At 40.9% G+C, this 20,509-nt stretch overlaps 1 protein-coding gene across 1 annotated transcript in view; it reads right to left on the bottom strand.

The window, feature by feature from the left end:
• DCT (dopachrome tautomerase) overlaps positions 1–18,577 on the bottom strand; it is a 31,122-nt gene extending 12,545 nt beyond the window's left edge. Inside the window, exons 1-6 of the mRNA XM_036831118.1 lie at positions 18,195–18,577; positions 9,931–10,230; positions 7,177–7,277; positions 6,877–7,043; positions 4,565–4,744; positions 2,830–2,965 (exon numbers count right to left, since the gene is read on the bottom strand). Of these exons, the coding sequence (XP_036687013.1) occupies positions 2,830–2,965; positions 4,565–4,744; positions 6,877–7,043; positions 7,177–7,277; positions 9,931–10,230; positions 18,195–18,489 (1,179 nt within the window). The 5' untranslated portion in view covers positions 18,490–18,577. The remainder of the gene's footprint in view (positions 1–2,829; positions 2,966–4,564; positions 4,745–6,876; positions 7,044–7,176; positions 7,278–9,930; positions 10,231–18,194) is intronic.
• Positions 18,578–20,509: the final 1,932 nt, after the last annotated feature.

Below are 20,509 nucleotides of genomic sequence, written 5' to 3' on the forward strand. Positions count from 1 at the left end.
AGATGACTAAAGAGACATCTGTACTGCAGAGAAGACCCTGATCCTTTCAAGCTGGGGTTGGCAAACTAAAGCCTGCTGGGTAAATAGGGCTCGCAGCCTGTTCTTGTAAATAAAGTTTTATTAGAATGCCACACTTGTAGGCAGAGAGAGGAGGGGGGTCCCTGGTGGAAAAGAACCAGATATAGCTTTTTGACATAAGAGAGGCCATTTTAAGCCTAAGCCGTTTTGTGATCTAAGCCTGTCCTCAATGCTTGCCCTTGAACAGGCCTCAGTAATAACAATTTTAAGGAAACAAAAGAACCAACTGACTGTTACCAGGCAAGAGAAGTAACTATAGCAAAGGCAACAAATTAGCTGTAAAAGCTCTCAGTTCCGTTTCAATGGTAAAGATTAGCCTGAAGCACTTTCTTGAGCTGTTCTGAAGAATCTAAACCCCCTCTAGCGCTCAACCACCCGATCAGAGGAAGCTAGGATGATGATGTTAACCTTTTCTGACTTGTGACTTCAATCAACTAAAGCTTGGACTCTGTGGACCTTTGCCCCAGTTCTATGCTGAATCTCCTCTGCACAAGCCCCTTCATGAATATTCATGTACCCTTAGCTTAAAACTTCCCCAATTTTGCTGTTCTCAGAGACACTGCTTTGGGAAATATCCCCAGTGTTCTCCTTACTTGCTGCAAGCAATAAATCCTTCCTTCTCCGGATCAGTCTTTGGCTTGGTTGTGTCTTTTGGCTCAATGTCTGCCAAGAGACTGAACCCAGTCTTTGAGTAATACACTCATTTGTTCATGTATTGTCTGTGGCTGCTCTCATGTTCCAGTGGCAGGGTTGCATAGCTGCTACAGAGATCATCTGGCCTGCAAAGCCTGAAACACGTGCTGTCTGGCCATTGACAGAAAAATGTTGTCAAGCCCTGCACACTTAGTGGGTTTCCTCAAAATAAGGACATAAGATTTGGCAATCCTTGAGATTTAGGATTGAAAATCAAATTACTAGCAACTACAGAAATGTAAATCTAAACTACAATGAGGTATCACCTCACACCAGTCAGAATGGCCATCATCAAAAAATCTACAAACAATAAATGCTGGAGAGGGTGTGGAGAAAAGGGAACCCTCTTGCACTGTTGGTGGGAATGTAAATTGATACAGCCACTATGGAGAACAGTATGGAGGTTCCTTAAAAAACTAAAAATAGAACTACCATACGACCCTGCAATCCCACTACTCGGCATATACCCTGAGAAAACCGTAATTCAAAAAGAGTCATGTACCACAATGTTCATTGCAGCTCTATTTACAATAGCCAGGACATGGAAGCAACCTAAGTGTCCACTGACCAATGAATGGATAAAGAAGATGTGGCACATATATACAATGGAATATTACTCAGCCATAAAAAGAAACGAAATTGAGTTATTTGTAGTGAGGTGGATGGACCTAGAGTCTGTCATACAGAGTGAAGTAAGTCAGAAAGAGAAAAACAAATACTGTATGCTAACACATATATATGGAATCTAAAAAAAATAAAGTGGTTCTGAAGAACCTAGGGGCAGTACAGGAATAAAGACTCAGACATAGAGAATGGACTTGAGGACACGGGGAGGGGGAAGGGTAAGCTGGGACGAAGTGAAAGAGTGGCATGGACATATATACACTACCAAATGTAAAATAGATAGCTAGTGGGAAGCAGCCTCATAACACAGGGAGATCAGCTCGGTGCTTTGTGACCACCTAGAGGGGTGGGATAGGGAGGGTGGAAGGGAGACGCAAGAGGGAGGAGATATAGGGATATATGTATATGCATAGCTGATTCACTTTGTTATAAAGCAGAAACTAACACACCATTGTAAAGCAATTATACCCCAATAAAGATGTTTTAAAAAGAAAAATTACTACCATCACCATTATTACCTTTGGTAGGAGTGAAAGGTCTGGGTTTAATCCTCAATTTGTCAGAGGATTCTGCTGTTCTACTCATAATATTTTGGAGTACTGGGTAGGAGTGACATTTTTTCTTATGATTATGAGTTGTATGTACAAATTATATAGTTTAAAATGTGTGTTTTAATAAAAACTTATTTAGAGACATATGGTGTCAATAGATGTGCAGATAGATAGCAGAGGAGGTAGACATCAAAATGCTTGGCATAATCTGATGGCTGAAATGATAGCCTGAAAAGTGCTGTGAGATATCAAGTTAGAGCCAGGGAACAAGGATCATCCTACAGAAGAACAAAGATGGCAATGGAGGACTCACAGACAAGCCCCCACCTTGTTAGAAGTTGGGACCAATAGTCCACATTTCTGATATTCTGACGGCAAAAGCAGCTCATTTTTAGCCAGAATCCTTTGTGAAGTGAGGGAAGCCAGGACCAAACACCAAACAGAGCTTTGGACCTCAGGTACCTGGGCATCATGCAAGGGTCACAGTACCTGCACAGTACTTCCAGCCCATCACTTACCTTCAACACCACTCATCCCACCAATGAAAAATCACTCATCATTATGCTAATGTACGATATGGTATGCTAAATTATGGTATAATTTATAATATTATTATGCTAATTTATGAATCCACCTCTGGACTGTAAACTCCCATCTAGGGTCATTCCAAAGCTAACCATCTCTAAAGTACAGGTTTCTGATGAGGGAACTTCAAATGCTATCTAACCACCCCTATGCTGTAGATTTAAATTAACTTCCATATGCATACATCCCATTCACACAGAGAATAAAACACACGCCAAACCTTAATCTTGTTGTAAAGCACATAAATCCAACACATTATCTAGAAGATGTTTCATCCCTTCTGAGTCTCTGAACATACCACAAAAACAGGATCATTGGCAGCAGAATGTGGCAAAGCATTTGTCCCGTTCAGGAAGGAATGAACCAAATTATGAAGGTTCATCACTTGAGAGTCCAGGGTCCCGTCTGCTTTATCAAATCCCTCCAGGGCATTCCTGAGAGAAATCGGTATGTCAGCGACAAGAGTCATCAATTGATAAAGGTCTCTTTGTATTGTTTCCAGCCTAGATAATAGTCTTCTATTTTGAGATTGTGTCGGGAAATGGGAAGCTCTGTTGTAGCTAAATAGCTAAGAATTAGCGACAACCTTTAATGAGATCTTCTAAAGAGAAGGGACCTCCTAATCCATGCTACTTCCACACCTGCTCGCTTGGAGTCTATATCTTTTGTGTACTGTATGACAATTATCTACCGTCATATCTGTCTCCCATGCCACATATGAACTCCTAGAGGACAGAGACTGTGGTTTCTTCAAATTTGTATTTCCAGGTCTCAGTACCATGCCCAGCACATGGTCTGAGATCAATAAATATTTTTTTGAATTAACATATAATCTTATATTCCTATTTCTCCACTAAATAGATCTGCTGTTTGACTGTAACACATTCAGCATTCTAAACATATCCCCAAATTCCACTTATCTTTCTCTTTTTTCCCCTCCTGATTTTCAGGAAATTTTAATTGTCCATACCCTAACTCAGTGATCCTCAAATTTAAGCATACATCAGAATCACTGGAAAATAAAAATACATATTTCATGCCCCACTTTCAGAGTTTCTGATTCAGTAGGTACAGGCTGGGTCCTAACAATCTGTGGTTCTTTCTACCTGACTCCCAGGTGATGCCAATTATGATGGTCTGGGCACCACATTTTGAAAACCACTCGCTTAACTAAAATCTATGTGAAATGCAATCTGTGTCGACTGCACTTGTATCACAATGAAAAACTAATGCATGCTCCTTTTCAAGGTAAAGGTCACCCTTCACCTCACCTTTGACACTATTCTGAGGGATGTGTCCAACCCCAGCACAGACTCTGGGCTCTGCTACACTTGGCACAACCTCTGCAGTAAGTTCAGCCTACCCTGCCCCTGGCCCCAAATAACACACCAGTTGTATAATTTACACATGGTTGAGAGAGAGAATTCAGTTTGGGAGAAGGCCATGAGTCTATCTGCCATTCTTTTTTGGAGCTTCAAAGATGTTTATTTAAAATCTTATTTATAGCCATACATATTTCTCATAATGCTTACTATCTTTTTAGAGGGAGAAAAGTATTAGTTGGCCTTTAAATTTCAAGTATTGTAATGTCATTGCTGTGCTGTAATCTGAGTTGCATTTAATCTGTAATACTCCTCTGAGATCTCAGACCCCAATATTAAGGTCTAGGGTTGACATTTTTTTAAGGGAGAAAAGAAAAAGAAAAAACATGAGCAAATATTTCAAAAATACGCTATTCAGTGAGGTGCCTTGGTTCTGAAGACTGTACTTATATGTGTACAGAAATTAGAAATACAAAAGGTGGTTTTGAATGGCTGAGTTAGAAGATATTCAAACTACGCTATTAGTGATAGTAGGTGGATGATGATTTTCTTGACACTGATGCCCTGTTACCCTCTTTTACCAAGTGCTTTCCTATTACTGAGCTTTGATGTCTCCCAACACCTGGATGTCCTTCCAGTTCATTACAACCACAGGCGTGAAAATCTAAAAGTATTGTAAAATGCCAGGGTCGCAGAGCTCAGAGCACCAACCTGAAGCTAAAGGTAGAGTTCTGGAAGAAAGGAGGATTGTCAAACTTCTTGAGAGACAGGCAATCTTGTATGTCTTTTAAAGTTGGCAATTTCTCACTGCTTCTTCCCACTTGATTTCTTTTCAACAAGCCTTCATAGGTTCCATTACACAAGGTGACCCGGCGGTTGTAGTCGTCCAAGCTAAGGTGTGTAAGGAGATTAGAAATAATACGGATAGTATCATAACTTTGAGCCCAGCAAACCAATCAAGGTTATAGTCGTGGTAAAATGTTACTACAGTTACCTTACAAGGGTCAAAAATATGTGGTAAAAGTACTGCTTCCAAAAGCAATTATGGATTAAGGATTTTCAAAAACATAGATGCAGGAAATATGAATCAACACATAAATAATGAAGAAAAATTACCATTCCATTGGAAAGACAGTAAGAGGGTTTACTAGGCAAGACGGTGACTCCTATTATGTGCATCTGAATCTTGAGTAACTGAGGAGAGACCAGGGTAGACTGTATTAATATTGAGCTAAGCCAGTTTTGGCAGAAGTAAAGCCAGGAAAGCATTTCAGGCAAACTGAAGGCAAATGAAGGTGGTCAGAGTGAAAACACATGAAACTATGTGGAGGAGAGGTATTAGGAGAAATGCTGTAGGGATGGTTCTAAGGCAGTAGGGATGGTTAATTGGTAAACGTGGATGCTGAGAAGGTCCCGTGCCCATAAGATTATATCCTACATGCCTGTTGGGGCCTGGAATTCCACCATCAGAACAGTATTTCATTTGGTAGAGATAAAATTTTAAAGATGTTTCTGTGTGCATTTTAATGGGTGAGGGGGTCATACTGGGTGTGTGAGAACAGAATCAGCACACACGTGAGGATGAAAGACGCCAGTACCTAAAAACTAGGCAAAAAACAGCCTCCAAAGCAGCCTTTCCCAAGTGTGTTCCAGTGAGATGGTCTGTGAAATAAGGGTGTCAGGGTCAGATAAGTTTAAGCCCCTCTTGAAAAATAAGAACACAGTTACTTATGAAAGGCTCTGAGACATTCTAAAATTTAAAAAACCCTTTTAACTCAGCATTCCCTATATTTATTTGATCAGAGGAATCTCTTTTCACATACCACCTATTAATAGCCCAAGGCACTATGAGAAATGGTGCCTTTATGGAATGACGTTAAGTCATGTACAAAGCACTTACTACATCCTTATGAGCACTGCCTGGAGGGCTGTAGGAAAAGCTTAGGATGTAGAAGATGGGATCACGGTGAGCTAGACCTAGACTCCCGAAAACATGCGCATGCCCAGCCTGGGGTGCGGACGACGAAGCCCTGTGCCATGGAGCGGTCGAAAGACAAAGGGCAAGGGTGCTAGTATAGTGGAGCTCAAAACAGAAGGATCGTGGAGGAAACAAATGAATATAGGAAGACAGAAGAGCTTCTTGGGGAATCTTTTCCTGAGATGTGTGCCAGGAAAGAGAAACAAATTCAAGGAATCACTGAGGACAGAATTCTCTGTGGGGTATGGGCTGCTTGTGTGTTCTTTAGTACTTTCTTTTTTTTCAAATAACAAACATTTGTTGGTGTCACTTACGGTAGAAAAAAGTTTCTACACCAGATGCACATGACCTGATTTTAGCACTTTAGAGATTCGTCTCACCACCCCATTTCCTGTTGCCCTCAACTCCCCAGCACCCTATGGTCCAGCCATATCAGACTGCCTCTAGGGACTTTTCTAACTTCATACATGATGTTCCCTCCATCTAGGACACACAACCCTCCCCTGCCTCTGGTTGAGAGGTCTGTGCCTCCTTGAAGTCTCAGGATACTCGTGTCTCTACCTCTTAAAGACGGTCACTGATTCTCTTCTTGGCTTTGGACATACACCTATTAAAATACTTCTCATGTTATATTGTAATTTGTTTACCAGCCTTCTACCTTTGTAAGTATAAAATGATATTCCAAAGGGAAGCTATATTTTATTCATCCTTGTATTCCCAGCACTATTAAACTGCTTAGAATATGATCGGTGCTTAAGACATGTTGCCTGAATACAGGAACTACTTCTCATTTTAAGACAGTTGATCTCAAAGTGATAACCAAGCATACTCAATTCACAAGTGTGATTTCCGTACCTCTAATTTTTTTTTTATTAAAGGGCTCAGGGGTTTTTAAAATCCCACCTCCCTCAGGAACATAATGTTCAGAAACATGTAAACAGAATCCAACATGCATTCGAAACAGAATTGTAAAGTTATTCTCCATCTCTCAGACATAAGAAAATACAATCTCTGGATTTCCGCTGCAGGTACACATGCGATTTACCTATCACAGACAATTTCCCAGCTGGAGAATCTGGAGTTTTGACTAATCAGAGTCGGATCATCTTGTCTTGCAGCCCCAAGCAGCTGGTCTGTACACACATCACACTCGTTCCTCCCGGTGGCAAAGTTCCAGTAGGGCAAAGCAAAGGACTCATTGCCAGTGAGGCGCTAAAAAAAAGGGCATGACCAGTCATTTAATTCATGTCATCAGATAACAACAAGAAAATGTATAAAGCAAAGACTGATATGGGTCTTGACCAAATACATAATAAAATTAATAGAAACTAATGTTTGGACCAACCTGGAGATCTCTTTCCAGCCACAACAAATGGTAGCGGTGCCAGGTAACGAAGGCAGGGCCTTGGTGTGAGAAATCTATGGCCTTGTATGGGCGCCCTGGTCCTAAAACAATTGGGAAACATATTAGGGGTCACAGAATAGATTTTTTTAAATGTTAAATGTTACCTGGGAGGTGCTGCAGAGCCAATAAGTCCGTGATGTTTTAGTCGGAAAACAACTTTTTAAAATTAATTATTTTTTTTATTGAAGTATAGTTGATTTATAATGTTTCAGGTGTACAGCAAAGTGATTCAGTTTATATATATATATATGTGTATATATATATATATATATACATATATATATTCTTTTTCAGATTCTTTTCCATTATGGTTTATTCCAGGATATTGAATAAAGTTGCCTGTGTTATACAGTAGGCCCTTGTTCTTTATCTATTCTTTAAAATAAATTTATTTATTTATTTTTGGCTGCGTTGGGTCTTCGTTGCTGCGCACGGGCTTTCTCCAGTTGCAGCGAGCAGGGGTTACTCTTCGTTGCAGTACGTGAGCTTTGCAGTGGCTTCATTGCAGTGGCTTCTCTTGTTGCAGGGCACGGGCTCTAGGCGCGTGGGCCTCAGTAGTTGTGGCGCACGGGCTTAGTTGCTCCGCGGCATGTGGGATCTTCCCGGACCAGGGCTCGAACATGTGTCCCCTGCATTGGCAGGAGGATTCTTAACCACTGCACCACCAGGGAAGCCCTTTATCTATTTTATATATAGTAGTGTGTATCTGTTAATCCCAAATTCCTAATTTATCCCCCCCTTTTCCCTTTGGTAACCATAAGGGAAAACAACTGTTTTTTGTCATTTATCTCTCTGAAAGCAACATCAACAAAACAATCTCAGCAGCGACTAGCAGTTTTAGGATAAGTTCTCCTTCATCTCTCGAAAGTTTGATTGGCAGCAGAGATCCAGAGAAATTCAGGTCATCTTAAGAGCTCCTGTTATAAATTTAATTTTTAAGCAATGTTTCATGAAGATAGAATGAGTATCCCCAAAAATAGATCAAGACCTAAATGAAATATATTTCTAAAAGACATTTTCTAACCTATTCCTCACAAAAGCATGTATTTATAGGGAGGGCTTAATGAATAATAAAGCAACTTCAACTGCACTTAGTCCAAATTCAGCATTTACGTAACCAAAAGGCACTTCCACGGATTCTGCCTCAGCCATCAATCAGTTACAACTATTAGCGGACAAGCATGGTCGCCGAGGCCAGAAGAGAGAAAAATACATTCCAACCAATTTGGCTGGCCTCTGGAACTGCCAATTTTAGTGAAAAGCTTTGGGAGATTTAATGACCTCCTTACTGCCTGTTCCATCCTTCTTCTCCCTCTCATAACAGCTTTTGATGGTTATGTAGAAACTTTAGCTAACTTCAGTTGTTTTTCAAAGTACCCATGATAACTTCAGAGAGATGAACAGAAATGAATATAAATTTAATTCCTAGATGCAACCAGAAACTATAGTTTTCTTTTCCTCTTGAGAGACTACCCTCTCATAAAGCAAAAATTCCTCAGAGTGATGACAGGAAAACTACAAAGGTTTATAGCCAGAAGAGCGTCCGTATCTACCGATAAAGAAAGGCAGATGCTTACCTATGAGGCAGGTTTTAAAAAGACACCGAGGGGAAAAAACTGCTGTCACTGATGTTGGCTACGCAGCCCTTTGTAAATGTTTTAATGCAAAACAGAGTTTAAAGTTCTCAAAACAAAATGACGAGGGGGAATCAAGTGAGGGGGAGCGAGTGATAAACACAAGGACAGATGATTTCAAATGAGAATCTTACTATTCAAAGTGAGCTCTGTATCTTCATTCACCCTGACCCCAAAGAGAAGCCCCAGGAGTGGGGATAATTGCAAATAGAGCAAGAGTTCAGGAGAGCACTGAGCAGAATCTGGACGGGACTCCTGCCCTCCTGGAGCTAACTGGTGGCTGTGGCTTTCCCCTGACTGAAGATAACAGAGGATAAAGTTTGATGTACCAGATTCATGACGTTCCTAACAGACAGCTCCCATCCCAGGCCCCAGTTTTTAGGATCTGGAAGAGCAGGGTGCCATTTTCTCAAGCATCCAACCTAACTGTGGTTCAAAGGGCTAAGCCAAGCTTCATTGCTGTGGCTCAGCTCATGCTTTTCCTTGACAATTCAAGTCCAAAAACCCTGGGAGTTACAGCAGTACATGGGCACCACGAGTGATGACCTGAAAGTCTCACAACTAATACATGTGAGTTTAGTGCGATACACACTTCCGATACCAATACTCTAATTCTGCACAAAGAAGCTTCACGTGCTTTTAGCACATGTTCAGTTAATTCCTCTACTTTGAAGAACAGGTCAGAGAAGGCTTCCATGGTCAGATTTAGAAATGTTTTCTTCTGGAATCAAAAGGAAATTTGCCTCCACTTCACCAACTCTTGCCTTTGAGGATGAATAGCTTCGGAGAGAAGAGTTTAGACCCTGAACCAAAAACACAAACTATAGGAGAGAACATTTTCAAATGTCCGCAGCCAACGTCCAGGGAGAAACCACTGCATTCTAACATCGGGCAGCAGCTGATAATTCAATGACTTTCATAAACCTAATTCCTCCTTGATTCCTTGAGAGGTTTTTCTCTTGTCAATTAACTTGCCTGAAAGTACTTGCCACCCACCCACCCATCCCCAATCCCAAACCTATAATAAAATACCGTAAACTCAGGGGAAAAAAAGCCTCACCTAATAATGTATCTCTAACGGAATAATAATGGAGCCACACAAAGAAATCATAAATGCTGCAGTTGGCGATCTGTGGCTGGGTCCCATTGGTCCCGAGCAGGCCTAGCCAGTGTTGTGTGGTGATCACGTAGTCCGGATGCGGCGTGTTCTTTGCGAGGTCTAAGGAGCCCAAGAACTGCTCCCGCTCCTGAGGGGTCAAGGAGTGGATATTCTGCCGGACAACCAGGGGTTTCTTCTGATCGCAGTTGGGGCCAGTCCAGCCAAACTTGCAGTCTCCACAGTTATAGCCAGCGAAGTTTCCTAGTGCATTTTAAAAATTAAGGGATACAAGTTATTACGAAATATTGAGTATAGTTCCCTGTGCCACAGAGGAGATCCTCGTTGTATCTATTCTATGCCTTCTTTGAATGACCATAGCACTTGTCTGTATCATTTTTATGTCTGTTGTTGATTTGTGACTGAAAATGAAAAATTTCTATTCGTTCATGTCCTGGCCCTTCCTTAAAAATGTGTTCATTTATCTATTTCATATTTATTGACTACATCTTAGACACCGTGTTTGCTGCTGGTTCTAGATGTTAGTAAAATATAGACCTTCCTGCTCAAAAGGTCACAGTATTTGTAGGAAAACAAAAAAATGAACAACCTATGTCTCAAAGAGCTTTGTACTTCCCAAAGAGAACACACCTAGTAGGTACAATAAATACATGTATCATACGTAAAATAAATAAATAAATAATAAAAATTAAGGGAAAGATGGAAGAAGAAGTTTATGCAGTTTGGAAGACATTTCTGGGGTAGAACAGAAGAGAAGATCAATTGCTTTTCCTTACTCTCCTCTTGAAATGTTTGTCTCTCCAAGTGGACTGAACACTGGAGAGTTCCTAGAAATATTCCCAGCAAAGAAACAGGACAGGAAATGAATTCCATGCTGTTATGAGCTGAACTGAGTCCCCACAAAATTCATATGCTGAAGTCCTAACCCCCAGTACCTCAGTATATGACTATCTTTGGAGAGAGTGTCTTTGAAAAAGTAAGTTAAAATGAAGTCATTGGGGGGAATGATCACTGGCTAATCCAACATGACTGGTGTCCTCATAAGAAAAGGAAATTTGGACACAGTTACCGAGGGAAGATGATGTGAAGACAGGGAGAAGACACCATCAACGAGCCAGCAAGAGAGGCCTCAGAAGAATCCCAGCTGCCGACACCTTGTTCTGGGACTTCAGGCCTCCAGAACTGTGAGGAAATAAGTTTCCGTGCGTCACCCAGTCCGTGGTCCTTTGTTATGGAAGCCCTAGCAAACGAAGACACTGCTGCCTTCCACGTTCCCTGCCTCCCACGGGTCATGCCGGGTGTCCCTTCCTGGGGTTGAGCTGCAGCCTTGAATGTCATCACTGCTGGGCCCCCCTCCCCTGCAGCACATACGGAAGGGCTGATGCAAAATAGGTCATTGATTTAGAGAAGGAAGAGAATATACACCAAGCTAAAGGTGGAACCAAAATAAATAAGCTGATTTCCAGGAATTTAGGTGAAATCCCACATTTAAAAAGCTGGTTTATTTCACAAAGGAGACAGAGTTAAGACAAAATCAATGGAGGCTGGCAGGTGAATTAGCTGCCATGGTGTCAGGAAGCGCAAACAAACGGCTCTGCTTTGCTTGTTATCACGCCAGGGACTGAGTACTAGTCATACCAAGCTCTAGGCATCTTTCTGATTAGCATCTAAAGTTTAAATTATCTTAGCTTGACTTTTCCCTTTTTAGCCTTGATTATTGCTTTTGGTATGACCAGCACCTCATTCCTTAGGTGGTAATAAGTTAGAATAAACATTTAAATATTATTGGCGTGAAATGTTGAAACAAAAAGGGATAATAACTCTTTATCTCCTAGGGGATGAGAGGGGTTATGTAAAGCACTTAACGTGAGTGACAATCTCCCTTCCTTCTCTTCCTCCCCCTCCTCCCAGATCTTTTTACTTGCTCTTCCTTCTGTCTAGAACACTTTTCCCTCACAGTCTCCCTACATTCCTCTTTGCATGGGTCACCTATTCCACCTTTAAGCTTCACGATGCGCTCTCTACAAGGTCATTCCCAATCCCACACACCAGGGTGATGATCCCATGCTGTGCTCCTATGACACCTCATATGTCCTTTTTCACTGAATTAATCATGCCAACTGTAGACATCTACTGGTCTCAGCTACAGGCAACTGGAAGGCAGTTATCCTGCTGCCTAGGCCTACGCTTGGCCTTGTGCAAATGAATATTTCTTTAATGAATGAAAGAAGCATAAAGCCAAATCACCACGATGGACACTTTAAATATCTTACTATTTTATTTATCAATTATATGTCAATAAAGCTGAAATTTAAGTTTTTTAATTAAAAAACAAGGAGTATAAAGCATGTAGTAGATGATTCAATAAGCCTCAGTTTTCTTCTTCCTTTCTCTCCCTTGTGAATTAGAAGGAAAAGCAGGCCCTGCAAGTAATTTTGATAAACTATAAGTACCAAAATAGATGCAAGTAAAACATACTATGACCATAGTAAAGAGAGGGTTATTTGGATCTCTAAAGGAAAAGAAAATTTTCCAATAACATGAAAACAAAATGATTAGCATGTGTCCTACGTAAAGAAAATGCACAGGCCTCCTTCTCTATTAACCCAATGGATTTTTTGATGGTTAAAGAAAATGTCCTTAAAAATATCATAAGTAGGAAGAATTTTTTTTTAAATTTGTGTTCTATGCTCTTTGTAACATACAAAATATTCTACCTACTCTTACACAGCTTATTTGTATTTTCCTATTTCAACACCAAATGAGAACATAAGTTTAAAAAAAATACTTAAAAGGGAAAATTCTACTAGTCCCAAGACTGAAAATCAAGTTCTTGAATAGTGTGCATTAAACATTAAAATTTTTGTTGATCACTGGAGTGAAGCTATTAAATATAAATTATTTAACAAATATTTATTCAACAGCTACTACAGTATCAAATGCTACGCAAGGTACTTCAGGCTTCACGGAGCTTGGCATCTATTTATTTTCCCTTGGGGTACCTACTAAAATTGTATAATATCTATTTTTAAAACATCTTTGATTAAAATGTATCCCCTACTTTGGCAGCTTCTATAGGAATAGAGTATTTTTTGAGAAGCGATTGAACAAAATGCATGTGAAGAATACTAAATACCTAAACTTCCAGCTGTTTCCCTACAGCCAGGTGACTGGAGGTGAATGTGTAGTTATAGCCCTACAATAGGAGAGCAATTCCTTCCTCCAAAATGCTAAGAAATAGCACACACAAATTTCAAAATAGTAATTTTGATACATTTCTAGATTTAAAGGCATAAAACTTGTCTTTGAATTTTGGGGTCTCATTATTAAAATTGAGTAATTCATAACTTAGGCCATGAGTTTTAAGATCTTTGCATTTTCTCTACCATGATTCTTTGTGGTTGCTAGAAACAAAATTACCAATAACTAATTATCTCCCTCATTCATTTATTCAACAAATAATTTATTAACACCTAATACCTAAAAGGAGGTCAAAACTAATCATGCCCTGCTCTGTGCACCCACAGCTTTATGTACATTCATGCAATTGCCACACGTGGTAACTTTGGACTTGACCTCTCAAAGCCTGTCCTATTGGAATAAGAGTTCTACTTCATCGGGTTCTTATGGAAAGCAATCATGTTAATATAGAGCAGTATTGGTACATAGTAAGTTCTATATGAAGTGTTACCATTACTAGTTTTACCAGATACCACTTATCAAGTCGTATGGTCTAAGTATTTGTTTTCATACCTGTCTTACTCATCCACTACACTGTGGACACATCAAAAATTATGTTGGGGTTTCTTCCCCTTTGTACCTGAAGGGCTTAACATAATTGGTGCTAAATAAACATTGGTTGGGTGGCTGATGAAGGAGTCATGAATAATTAAATAAAAGACATTAAGCCCTAGAGGATACAAATATAAGGCGCAGTGCCTTCATCTAGTGGGACGAGGAACATGGGTGGAACGAAATATCAACACAAGTCTAACTGTGGGAAAAGTGAAAACAAGAATTAACCAAACACCATGAATGACAAAAGACAAAATGATTAATTCTGACTCAGAAGACCAGAGATGCTTCACAATTATGTTGAACAAAGACATCTCATGAAGCCAGAGTTGCCCCTGAAAAGCAATGTAGAAACGCTAATAAGAAAGCATTTGTGTGAATTTGAGCTCACCTATGACCCATAAATGTATTTGATAAAAAAATCCCTTTTCCAGCATGTCTCAGAGAAAATATATCCCACAGCTCTGCAGTCAGATCCCTTTCATATTTGAGCTTCTAAACCTGATTTAAGGAATTTGTTAAAATGCTGAAGACAACTGAAAAGTGCAATAACATAAAAACCTAGCACACAAAATGTTTATTTCTTTAATTTAGATTTCCTAGTATTTCCTAACATCAACTTAATGAGTTAAATTTTTCCATTAGTCCACCAATAGCAGCAGCCAAGATATAGATATAGATATAGATATATAGATATATAAATGAAGGGCCCTTTTAGAAAGGATTGCGTTATCTCACTGGGAAATGGAGAGAGAAAAAAGAAAGGATCCCTAGATACCAGTCTATCACTGAGTATGTCCTTGAGTAAAAATTAAATTTAAAAAGACAAAGTCTTATACCTACTTAGGACTGGGGAAAAAATGGAAAGAGAATGAGAACAACCAAACAATGCACGTTCCTACATGAACTGCATCAGCTCAACCTCCAAAGGCTATAAGATTAATTAAGCTTAAAGACCACCGATTAGTGAATTTACAAGGAGCTCTAAATAGCCTATTCCTTTTAATTAGAGATCTATTATATTAATAACAATACTTTATACTCACATGAGGCCTTTCATCTACAGAGTTCAAAAGGATTTTACAAATGTGGTTTCATCATTATCCCCATTTCAGAGATTGGAAAATGGAGGCACTTAGTCACTTGTACAAACAAGAAGTTCTCGGCTAATTGTTCATAAACCATTTGGTGCACATATTTTTCAAAAATCCAAAGACCCAGCTGCAGCTGGTCTATGCTCAGGAATGCCAACTGGCCTATGCTCAGGAATGCCAACTGGCAGGTGAGACTTGGAAGGTGAACGGTTAATGCCAAAGTCTCCTGAAATTTACCACTTTTTGACAATTAAGTTCAGTAATTTTGGGGGTTCAATTTATCCCCACAGAGAATAAAGACGTTCTCTCTGGAGAATTTGAGCACATAATTTAGGGGTTTTTTCCCCCTCAGAGTTTGCATTTATTTCTTTTTATTGAGCTAAAATCTTTTACCAACTTCAAGATCGTGGAGACTATGGGTTTTTGTGTGTGTTTTTTTTAATTGTGATAAGAATAGCTAACACGAGATCTATCCTCTTAACACATATTTAAGTGTACAATACATTATTGTTGACTCTAGGTAGAATGTTGTACAGAACTCTAGGACTTATTCATGTTGCTTAACTGAAACTTTATGCCTATTGATTAGTAACCCTCTACTTCCTCTTCCTCCCAGCTCCTGGTAACCACCATTCCATTCTTTGATTCTATGAATTTGACTATTTTAGATGCCCTATATAAGTGGGATTATTCAGTATTTGTCTTTCTGTGACCGACTTATTTCCTGAGTATAATGTCCTCCAGGTTCATTCATGTTGTTGCATACTGCAAGGTTTCCTTCTTTTGTAGGGCTGAATGGTATTAAGTTGCAAATACATACTACTTGGCGAGGATGCAGAGAAACTGGAACCCTTGCACACTATTAGTGGAAATAGTGGAAATGCAAAATGGTGAGGCTGCTGTAGAAAACAGTATGGAGGTTCTTCAAAAAATTAAAAACAAAACTATCATATAATCCAGCAATCCCATATCTGAGTATTTAACCAAAAGAATTTCAATCAGGATCTCAAAAAGATATTGGCATCTGCATGTTCACTGCAGCATTATTCCGAACGGCCAAGATGTGGAAACAACCTAAATGTCCATCAAGAGATGAATGGTGTGTTTATCTTTCCACTGTATTAACAAAGCTCAAGGTCATCAACAGTCTGGTTGCTAATATACATTTCTTCATTAATAAATTTTGGTGACACCAGAAGAATCCCAGTGATTCTATTTGCAAAAGAATTTTGAGGCTACCAGAGATCAGGTTTAACTTCTGAAGACCTCCTTCTAAATCATGAAGAAATTACTCTAAGAAAGCAAGCAACTCACTCTTCAGGGAGAATAAACTGAACGACATGTGTCTTGCTTTGAGGCATATGACACATCACGGTGATTATTATGTATACTAAATAGCTGTCCAGCTCAGTCACTAAGGACATAGCCTGGTACCCTGAGGCTCAAAGAAAAAGACCATCTAGCCAACATGAGTGGAGCCATCCAAAGTTGGGATGGAAAGAGCTATGGTCCTGAATGAGTCTAGACAGATCAAATCCTGGAGGAGGGAGACAACTTAGGTCACTGTGACCCTAATTTACTGCCACTTCTAGAGGAATATTTATAACCATTCCCTCAGAACAGGGAGACTGCAATTATCTCTTCTATTCTGCCATCCTTGATTCCTTCCATCTCCACTTTTTAAAAAACTTGCTAGTCAGGTCAGAAATATAGAGTAGATGGTGATAAGGAGAGTTAACAGTTATATCTGAGTTCCTAATGTCTTCTGCCCCCAGGATTCTATAAAATGGAGATTCCCAACCTTTGTAACTTGTGGTACTCTATCATTAATTGACCTGGAAATAAGTTTTCTAGAAGAATTTTTGAGTCATGGACAAAGAAGTCACTGTGTAGTGTGGTTTCCAATCCCACAAGTAATATGAAACCTGCTGCATCTCATTAGACTGAAAAACCATGAGAATCTACAAGATAATGTCTACAGAAGCAAATGCTCAACTAGCTTAGAAAATAATGAACAGTATATATTCAACATGCTATTAAAAACTTTTTGTCACAATAATACCCCAAGACAAAACAGTTCCTTTGAATCACAGAATTAACAATATGACTACAAAATGATTATAAAGCCAGAATTTTTTTTCTTTTCCATTATGGTTTATTACAGAATATTGAATATATTTCCCTGTGCTATACAGTAGCATCTTGTTTATCCACTGTATAAAAAAGTTTCAGAATTTGTTTAAGTTAAAAAAATCTGATATCATTCCTACATCAACATCACAGCCCTTTGTACATTCCCTTAGTTTACCTTTTTATGTCCTTACATAGCTCAATTATCTGTATTTTCCTATGTTCCAGCATCATATAAGAACATCAATAAAAACATAATTTCAAAAGGAAAAAACTCTTGTGCAGCTAGACACTGTAGAACAGTTTCCAAGGGCTTTGCTAAAGTTACGGCTTATGTTTTTTGTGTTCCACATGCCCTGCCAGGCTTTGAGTGTTATCACTGCTGTGCATGTTTGCTGAACACTGGAGGGGAGGCCCGCTAAAGAGGATTTGAGATGGCTCAGAAGTGCCGGAGGATTAAGAAGTGCACAGAGATTTCAAAGAACCAGGTAATAAGAGAGACCAAGGTCTAAAAGAGAGACACTGAGCAAATTTTGAAACGCTCACATCAAACCCAGGTAAGAGTGAGAAAAGCCATTTTTATCTAATAACCAGCCTCTCTTCTTCAGCTCGCGGAGAAAGCTCTGTCATGCCACATCTCTCCGATGCTGGCAAAATTACAACCCAGTCATAACCTTCACGAGCAAGACGTATCCTGCTTGAGACCTGTTCAAATCATTAGGAACGCTGAGACTCGGACTACAGAACACCTACCCTCAACGTCTGTCTTCCAGACGCCACGCCTCACCCACCACCCTCTTCAACAAGTGCAAACCCATTTCAGAAGGAGAGGGCACTGAATCCATCTTGAAAGGACTTGCTCTGAGTTTCAAAGCTGACTCTTGGGCTCTTTAGCTTCCCCCTCCAACAGACAAGCCCATGGTGTGTCGGCATACGTTCCTTTAACCAAGCTTGGCCCACGGAATATTTATTTAGGGTTCATACCTAGACATACAAAGGGTGTGAAGAGTATACCAAGACATCAGCCTTACTCAGTTCCCTGCCTACGATGGACCAACTTGGTTTGCTTTTCAAAGCCTAGTCTAAGCATCTCAAGAGTCCCATCTCTTCCTTGGAAGGGGCTCCTTTCCCAGCGGGCCTGCCCCCCACCCAGCTGGGCGCATGCGCACGTCCGCCCGCCCGCCTCACCTGTGCACCTGCAGGTCCGGTCGAAGAACTTCCGCGGCCACCGCTCTCGGTCGTCCTGGTTGCGCAGGACGTAAGGACCGCTCCAGGGCCTGGTGTCGGTCTGCACCTCCGCGCACTGGCCGCGGCCCTCCCGAGAGCCGCAGACGTCGGCCGTGTCGGCGCCCAGCGGCGGGCAGCACTCCTTGGCCTGCAGGCTGCCCACCGTCATGCAGACGCGGGGGAACTGCGCCCGCACCCGCGGCGGGAGCGCGCAGCCCAGGCAGCCGAGCAGAAGCCCCCATCGAAGGGGGCTCATGGCTTTACAATCAGGAGGACTGTCTCTCGCCTTCCACTCCTCGCCTCTCTGCTGCTTCCTCGTCTTCCACTCTTGAGCTCTTGAGCATTCACCCGGTTTTTGATTTTTTTCCTTTGGGGATTTGCGGTTCGGGGGGTATATTTTTGTTTCGCGTTCTATTCCTCGCCTCTTGAAAAAAAAGACCCACAAAAATTACAGAACCTGCCTGTGTGCACGTGTGTACGTGCACATGCACAGACTGCTTTGTGACTCAGACCACTAAAACAAAGTTAATTCCATTAGAAGCACCTCTAATGGCCAGATTTAATGAGGGTAGCGCTTCTCACCGCCTTCCCCCGTGAAATCAGGCTTTGTCTAATTGAGTTAATTGACGGAGCGCTTCAGTCATACTACTTATTATACTGGTATTTCTAAACCCCCTCCTTTCCTCCTTAGTCCATGGCTTTAATTGCCTTGAACTCAGTTCAAAAGCCAAACGCCGTTTCGCCTTTATTCTGCCTGGCTTGCCAAATCACGGGGCCTTGTGGGGTTTGTGTAAGGGCTGGGAGAAGCCTTCATTAGGGGGCTTAGTATTAGACAAATCCTAATCGTTAGCACATGACCCAAAGTGCACAATGAAGTAGATAAAGTTTCTGGCTTTGTTTCAAGAAGGCCAAACCATCTTCATTATCTGGGCTCATGTGCTCCAGCCAAGCTTGTGACCTCAGACTTCCTGGGGAGTCAATAGATGCAGTGAGCTCGTCGTCAAAGGCCCTTGATAGACCAGCCCCACTGCTAACTGCAGCTCACTCCTGACTGCGCCCTGACGTGCGCAAAAAACCACTACAGGCCATCACACAACTTCACAAATAAAGAAACATTTATTGAGGGCTGACGAACAAGGAATTGCTTTGTTCCACAATTCACAATGAAGGACCCTCTTCCCTCCAAATAATAAGGTACTATTCTCCTATTCAGCACGTATCTGCAGCAGATTTTTTTTTTTTTAATTACACAAAGTACCATGCCACCAGAAATTCAAAATTGTCATTGTTTAATTGTCAAGAGGCAGTGGGACAATTTGGAGCAAGGACTTACAAGTGACGTCTTTTGATTTATGTTAAAGTTAAGCATTGTCCAGCTTCAGTCTAGAAGGCAATGCCTCCCCAGTGCTTCCAGAGGCAGCGAGGGGAGCGTCCAGATGGGCAGCGGTGGCTACCTGTGAGAGCATCCACACTCCCTCCTCACGGTGGAAACAGGACTCTCTTAGTGCCATAAGGGTCTGTGCAGACAGCTCATGCAAAACTGCTTCAGACAGTGTCTAAGAATGCTTTCTATTTGGGCATGAAGATACAGAATGTCATGTCCCAAAGCAAATTCCTAACTGAAAAACATTTTTATACAGCTGTTCCCACCCCATGTACTTCTGTGTCACCCCTATGATATTAAGTTGCCGCGACTAATTAAATGTTGGACTTAACACAGAAGTGTATGTTCTCAACTCTGACTGTACACCGTTGCCAGTTTGTAGCCCAAGCCCATTGAAGTGGACCCTCTGAGGGTGTGGCCCAGACGTCAGCATTTTTTCTAAGTTCTCTAAGCCATTCTAATGTGCAGTCTGAGGTGAGAATCACTGGGTCAGAATAAAGCAAGGCTCCAAAGGAAATGCTGGAATCAAGTCAACTGAAATATTCCATGTGTGTTCATTTCCTCGGGCTGCCTTAATAAATTTCTACTAACTGAGTGGCTTGAAGTAGCAGAAACGTATTCTCTCACAGTTTTGAAGACCAGAAGTCTAAACGCAGCGTGTCGGTAGGGCTGCGCGCTCTGAAGGGTCTAGGGGAGCATCCTTTTTGCCTCTTCCAGTTTCCAGCGGCTGCTGCCATTCCTCAGCTGCCTTGGTTTGAGGCCACATCATTCTAATCTCTGCCATAGGACGTGGCCTCCTCCTCTCTGTGCTTTAATATTGCTACCCTAGATGGAAGCCCTAAGCAGGTCAGAATAGAGTTAAGAAATCCTCATCTTGATACAGGAGCCTAGC

Source organism: Balaenoptera musculus, chromosome 18, assembly GCF_009873245.2.
Source record: "Balaenoptera musculus isolate JJ_BM4_2016_0621 chromosome 18, mBalMus1.pri.v3, whole genome shotgun sequence".
Classification (NCBI taxonomy): Eukaryota; Metazoa; Chordata; class Mammalia; order Artiodactyla; family Balaenopteridae; genus Balaenoptera; species Balaenoptera musculus.